This window comes from Trichechus manatus, unplaced genomic scaffold (genome assembly GCF_000243295.1).
Source record: "Trichechus manatus latirostris isolate Lorelei unplaced genomic scaffold, TriManLat1.0 scaffold00214, whole genome shotgun sequence".
NCBI lineage: Eukaryota > Metazoa > Chordata > Mammalia > Sirenia > Trichechidae > Trichechus > Trichechus manatus.
The window spans coordinates 3,898,719-3,905,861 of NW_004444150.1; the positions used below are offsets into that span (position 1 = coordinate 3,898,719).

General features: G+C 43.9%; 1 protein-coding gene across 1 annotated transcript in view; it reads right to left on the reverse strand.

The window, feature by feature from the left end:
* PGM5 (phosphoglucomutase 5) overlaps positions 1–7,143 on the reverse strand; it is a 247,358-nt gene that overhangs the window by 177,977 nt on the left and 62,238 nt on the right. The window contains exons 3-4 of the mRNA XM_023742658.1: positions 4,991–5,153; positions 1,352–1,498 (exon numbers count right to left, since the gene is read on the reverse strand). Coding sequence (XP_023598426.1) covers positions 1,352–1,498; positions 4,991–5,153 — 310 coding nt within the window. The remainder of the gene's footprint in view (positions 1–1,351; positions 1,499–4,990; positions 5,154–7,143) is intronic.

Below are 7,143 nucleotides of genomic sequence, written 5' to 3' on the forward strand. Positions count from 1 at the left end.
TCCTGAGTACTTTAGAAGTGTTACTCCTTCTACAATATAGCATAATATTTTTGGTAATTTCATCCTGGTTCTTTAATTCTTGAGCCACTTACCTAAATACAGTTGGTATTTACTGAGTTCCTTTGTAAATCTGCTAACACAGTGCTTGGTATACAGCAGGTAAGCGATAATTTGCATCAAATTAAAATGAACCGCATGGTTCTGACTTAGAAAAGAAACTCCCACCTTCCATGTGGAATGTTAATAACTCCACTGTCCTGCTGCGGGGGGTCTCTGGGTGTGCAAATGGTGAACGCACTCGGCTGCTAAACCAAAATGTTGGAGGTTCAAGTCCACCCAGAGGTACTTCTGAAAAAAGTCCTGGAGATCTACTTCTGAAAAATCAGCCATTGAAAACCCTATGGAGCACAGTTCTATTCTGACACTCCTGAAGTCACCATGAGTCGGGATCAACTCAATGGCAACTGGTGTAACTGGTATCCTGCTGAGTTTCTTCTTACCTATCTAAGGCATCCCAGTGTCTTCACCTGAATTGCTTAAAAAAGCAAAGACACATTTTGGCAAGTCACAGTCCATACCTGGAATGCTTTAAGAGACTCAGCAGTGAAACTTCCCTTCATTGAAAATTATACAGATGGTGCTCAGCTATCACGACTGACTGTTCTGATCAGGGTCACGATAGATGGACCCTGACGGAATGGGAGAAAAATGCAGAACGGAACTCAATTCTTACGAAGTCCGGACTTACTGGACCAGTTGAGACTGAAGGGCTCCCTAAGACTATGACTCTGAGATACTCTTTAAACCTTAAACTGAAACCATCCCGAGGTCACCTTGCATCGAGATAACACGCTGGCACACAAAGTAAAGGATATTATCCGTGAGCACGGTGTGCCATGAGAAAACCATCCATATGAGACCAAAAAGATTAGAGGATAAGGGGGCAGGGAAACCGGAGTACAGGAACTAGAACAAGCAGAACGCAATGAAAGAGAATGTGAACACATCGTGAAGAATGTAACTAATGTCACTCAACACTCTGTGTAGAAATTGTCAAATGGGAAAACGGGAACCTAATTTGCTGTGTAAACTTTCACCGAAAACACAATAAAATATTATCAACAAAAGAAAATGATGCAGCGTTTGGAAATTCGTTTTTGAAGTTTCCAGCTGTGAATACCTTGGCTGTTCTTTCTTTCTGCACCACATTCTTCTTATCTCTTTATCAAGAGTTGCCCATGAGTCTGACAATTGGATCATTTTCACGAACACGCTCCCCTGTGGAAACCACAGTCACCCTCATCCTCAGAGTTATTCTGACATCATCTCCAAAACACAAGGACTCCGTTACCTCTGAACGGCTTGAATTTGTTCTCCAGGTCAAACTCTTGGCGTCCTAGTCGGGACAGGTCGATTCGGAGGTCAGGGCATATGGCATACTCCTCGATTGTCTTGCTGATCTGATAGATTTTGTCTGAGACAACATCTGGTGCAGGACCTAAAATTTGAACATAACTCATCAACAAAAGTAATTTTTTCTTTTAAAGTCTCAGGAATTTCAGTCAGAGAAGTGTTACCTCCTCAGCCACCAGGCAGGAGAAAGATTCATTTTTTTCTCTAGACAATGGACAACATTCACAGCTCTATCAGCCTCGCTATTTCCTCCGCTGTATTTATCCACCATGGAGGAAATCTGGTCGGCATCACCTGTACCATGTAGACTAATAACCCACATGTTTGGTGTTCATTTGTTTGTTTAAATCCACGTTTAAGCAATGATGCCTCTCCCCTATAAATAGTTTCACACCTGCCTGGGAGATCTGGTTATGTAATCAGCTTTATTCAGGATATGGACACAAACAGGATGTACCTTTGACAGAACTGAGGGATTCCAGACATAAACTGTAGCTTCCCAAATGCACCTAGGGAAAAACAAATTTTGATTTCTTCTCCCAGCTCCGCTGCCTAGCTGATGTACGAGCTTAAAGGCGTAAATTAGTAGTTTTCCCAGACTCCGACACGCTCTAGTCGCTCCCAAATTTTTGAAATGAGGCTTAGCAAAAAACATGGATCTTCTCACAAGATCAAGTTGGCAATGAAATAGTCATAGACTTCAACTAAGGAGCCCTGGTGGCACAATGGTTAGGTACTCGGCTGCTAACCAGAAGGCTGATGGTTCAAACCCACCCACTGGCACCACAGAAGAAAGGCCTGGTAATCTGCTTCTGTAAAGATGACAGCCAAGAAAACCCTATGGGGTAGTTCTACTCTGTAACAACACATGGGATCGTCACGAGTCAGAACTGACTCCCAGCACCCAACATCCACAACGGACTGGAAATGAACTGAACATGAAACAAAGAATTGTCCTCCTTTCTTTTTTTTTTTTTTTCCAATTTGTATATCTCAGTGCAAGCCACCTTACCAAACCCATTGCCGTCGAGTCAATTCCAACTCATAGCGACCGTATAGGACAGAGTAGAACTGCCCTGTAGGGTTTCCAAGGAGCACCTGGTGGATTCAAACTGCCGACCTTTCGGTTAGTAGCCATAACTCTTAACCACTGTGCCACCAGAGTTTTGATACTTTTTACAAAGTTGGGAATCAAATAAGGAGATTGAAAGATCTAAAGTATAAATGATAGATAGATAGAGATTTGTGTTTGAATCTGATGTCACAAAGCTTAAAGTGCTCAACTGCTAACCAAAAGGTTGGTAGTTCAAACCCACCCAGCAGCTCTGCAGGAGAAAGACTTGGTAATCTGCTCCCATAAAGATCACAGCCTAGGAAGCCCAACGGGGCAGTTCTGCTCTGTCCTATAGGAGCACTATGAGTCAGACACAACTCGATTGGTTCGGTGTTTTAATATGGTACACTGATAACGAGCTGAAATGACAACATTCTGGACAGATTAGGTTAAATAAAATATGGTATTAATTTTACCTGTTTCTGTTTACTTTTTTCTTTTTTTTTTACATAGCTACTGGAAAATGTTAAATTAGATGCGTGACTCACAATGTATTTCAATTGGCTGGAGCTGCCTCAGAGCCCAGCACCACCGCAGGCTCCCAAGACAAAGGAACCATAGCTCCATTCTAGCAGGTGCGAGAGAAGAACCCCTAACACCTAGCACCCATACGTTTCTTGCCTTATACGAAAAGTGAAGACCTCAAAGAAATAGACAGAGCCCTTCTTCTTCACTCTTTCCCATTTTTCATCCCTCGCAAAACTTAAAAAGAAAGTAGCGTCTTGTCCAGTTTTTGCAGTTTTTTTTAATGTTTGCCAGATTAGAGAGCGCGTGAATATAGTCCTGGCCTCATCAACCACACGAATCTTTGGCTGTGTCCACCATTTTTAAAAAGAAATCTCTAGCTGACTTTTAATGCCAGAGCAGACTGATTTCCAAAAGTAAAACCAATTCCAGGACGCTAGATCCTCTTCTCCGATGGTAACTGTCGTTGTTAAAATTCAGCTCCCACCCACATACAAGACAGACGGGCATCCTAGGTTAAAAGACCTAACCAAACGCAAGGCATGGTTTTGCGATGAACCCTGGTTTGAACAAAACAGCTGTAAATAACATGTTGGGGACAATTGAGAAAATCTGAATTTAGATTATGTTTTAGATGGTATTAGGGAATGAGTGTTATTTTTGTTAGGTGTGATAAGATACTTACATAAAAAAGCTCTTTCTTTTTTAGAGGTGCATACAGAAATATTTAGGTGTGAAATATGCCTTGATGTTGTAATGTACTTTAAAATTCTTCAGAAAAATAAAAGATAAGCAAAATGGCAAAAACAAGGCAATCGATACGTGGATGTCCATATATTATTCTCTCTATTTGTTCTCTACTATGTTCCAATTAAAAGACAAAATTTACCCATACCCTAAGCCACAAGAGAAGGTGCTCTGGTGGCACAGTGGTTAAGCACTTGGCTGTTAACCAAAAGGTCAGCAGTTCGAACCCACCGGTTGCTCCACAGGAGAAAGACTTGGTGATCTGCTTCCACAAAGGTTTACAACCTTGGAAATCCTATGGGGGCAGTTCTTGTCCTATAGACTCACTATGAGTCTGAATCGACTCGATGTCAACAGGTTAATCCTCTAGGACTTTCAAACTACAAATTTCTGGGAATATATAAGAGAAAAAAATGAAATAATTCTATGGATTTCAGTAAAACAAAGTCAACACTATAGGAAAGAGAGAACCCAGGACTTAGGCTAAAAATATTTGTCTGACCCTGACCAGCCATGTGACCTTCAGCAGGTAACTGGGCCACTCAGGTCTTCGGTTTGTTCCTCAGGAAAGTGAGAAAGACGGTCTCAGTGACCCTGAGGGAATGCTCCAACTTTCAAACCCAGAGTCCTTTTATAGCAGATACCCATTGCCACTGAGTCAATTCCGACTCATAGCCACTCCATAAGACAGAGCAGAACCGCTCCATAGGGTTTCCAAGCAGCGGCTGGTGGATTTGAACTACCGACCTTTTGGTTAGTAGCCAAGTTCTTAACCACTGCGCCACCAGAGCTCCTTTATAGCAGATAGGCATCAACCATTCAACGGTTCACTGTGCTGGGGGTGCAGGACACCAAGAGACCGAAAGAATTCAAGCTCCCACTATGCACTTCCCTGTCTATCACCTTGGGCAGGAAACTGGATTTTTCTGGGTCATCATTCCCTCTCCGCCTCGCTTGTCTACCATCAGAGGGTCACTGCACCCGTTGCTGCTGAGTCAATTCCAAACCCATGGCAACTCCATGTGTTACAGAGTAGAACTGCTCCACAGGGTTTTCTTGGCTGTAATCTTTAGGGGGGCAGATCACCAGCCCTTTCTTCCGTGGTGCCACTGGGTGAATCCAAGCTGCCAAACTTAAGGTTAGTAGATGAGCGCAAACCATTTGCGCCATCCAGGGACCTTGAGGGTTACTGTAGAACTACGATAACAGAAAAGAAATCATGATTAGGAAGGCATATTCTGAACCACATACCTCCATTAGCAACATTAAACTTGACTCCAAACTCTCCTCCCGGCCCTCCAGGGCAGTGGCTGGCTGTTAGGATGATTCCTCCAGCTGCCTTGATCTTTCGGATAATGCAGGAGACAGCAGGGGTTGACAGGATGCCATTCTGTCCAATAATCAGTCGCCCAATCTAGAGCAGCCAGGGAAAAAAAAAGCAAAACTCAGTCTACATACAAGGGATTGAAGGCATTTCAATGGCAAAGTTCCCCAGGCTCTGTTAAAACAGAGTAAATCACTTGGCAAAGAAACTGGGTGGGTTGAGTGGCAGAACTGCTTTGCGCTCAGCTGCTAACATAAAGGCTGGCAGTTCAAACCCATCCAGTGCTCCATGAAAGAAAGGCCTGGCAATCTCCTTCCATAAAAATTATAGCCAAAGAAACCCTATGGAGCACAGTTCTACTCTGTAATACATGCATGTTTGGGATTTGTTTATTTAGTGTTTTTTTTTTTTTTTTTTTTTTTTGCAGCATAAACCAGTTGCCATTAAGTCAATTCCAATCCACGGCGACCCGGGGTGTGTCAGAGTAGAACTTTGCTCCATAGGGTTTTCAGTGGCTGATTTTTCAGAAGTAGACTGCCAGGCCTTTCTTCTGAAGCACCTCTCGGTGGATTCGAACCTCCAACCTTTCAGTTAGTAGCTGAGCACTTAACTGTTTGCACCACCCAGGAACTACCCACACTTAGGAACGTGCATGTGGAGATGAGCAGATACAGACCGGGGAGGTTGAGAGAATTTGTCTGGAGTTGTCTCTCCTGCCCAGTGTTTCCAAGACCATTTTCAGTAGCTACGTCTAGCAGTCAGTTATTAACCTGTCAATTGGATCTGCCTTGTCGATTTTCAGTAGTCTGAAATGTCTGCTTTTGATGGCCAACGGGTTAGTTTAGTACCAACCCAAAAGCTATGCATGAGAACTTGCTAGAAATTACGAGAAAAAACTGACGGAGAGTGTCTCTGCTTCACCTCTTGCTCTCCCTCTGCACAAGCACCTACTGCCAGGGAGCGTATTTACTCCATCCTCACCGTTAGCAGACAGGCTTCTGTGTGCCCATTGCTACTCTACTTGAAACGACAGCTCTCCTAAAGGTAGGAATTCTATTTCTGCCACTACGTGACAGCGTGCGGTAGGGACCCTGGAGAAACCCCCAGTCCCAGTAAGCACAGATCTGGAGGTTATCCATGAGTGTGGCCACTCTTTCTACAGCTACAAACTGACTCTTCAAAAAGAAGCCACCAGGATGGAGAAGGGGAGAGGGCTGACACAACGCAGGGATTGCCACCAACGTCATAAAACAATTTGTGTATATAAACTGTTGAATGAGAAACCAGTTTGCTCTATAAACTTTCACCTAAAGTACAATTAAAAGAAAATAAAAACAAGAAGAAGATGGCGGTGGCGGCAACAGAGGCCTGCAGAGCACTGCCTAGAGCGTTTCGTTTTCAGACGGAGCTCAGTGCCGTCTGGTCCAGCGGTTCTCAAATGGTGCTACAAATTGGAATCACTTAGGAAGCTTTTAAAAACCCCAACACCCCGCATCCCAGACCTATTAAATCAGAATCTCTGGGAGAAGCATCCAGGCATTCGTTGGTTTTAAGCATCCCATAGGTGTTTGCCATGTCAGCCAAATTTAAAAACAAGTGGTCAAGCCCCTTTGCTACTCAAAGGGCCAGCAGCATGGGTATCACCTGGGAGCTTGGTAGAAATGCAAACCCTCCAGGCCCACCCAAGGCCAAGTCAGAATCAGGGCTTCGAACAGGTTCACTCTGGTTCAACCCCCTGCTGAGAATTTGCATTGCCATCCCAGATATACTGAATTCAGAGTCAACATTTTAACAAGATCCCCTGGTGAGTCTTATCGATCCCCCAGGTGATCTTGTTAAAATGTAGATTCTGATTCAGGATATCTGGGGTGGAAATGCAAATTCTCAGCAGGGGGTCGAACCGGAATGAACAGGCTCAAAGCTCTGGTCAGAAGACGCCAAGCCCCGTCCCACAGGACCTGAAAGGGAACATGATACGGGTGGCTGTTTGCAGCCACTAGGCTTCCTGCACAGTGATAAATAACTAAAACAGGGGCAGGGAAGAAAGGATCACTATCCTGCTCTGACAGGATCACTATAC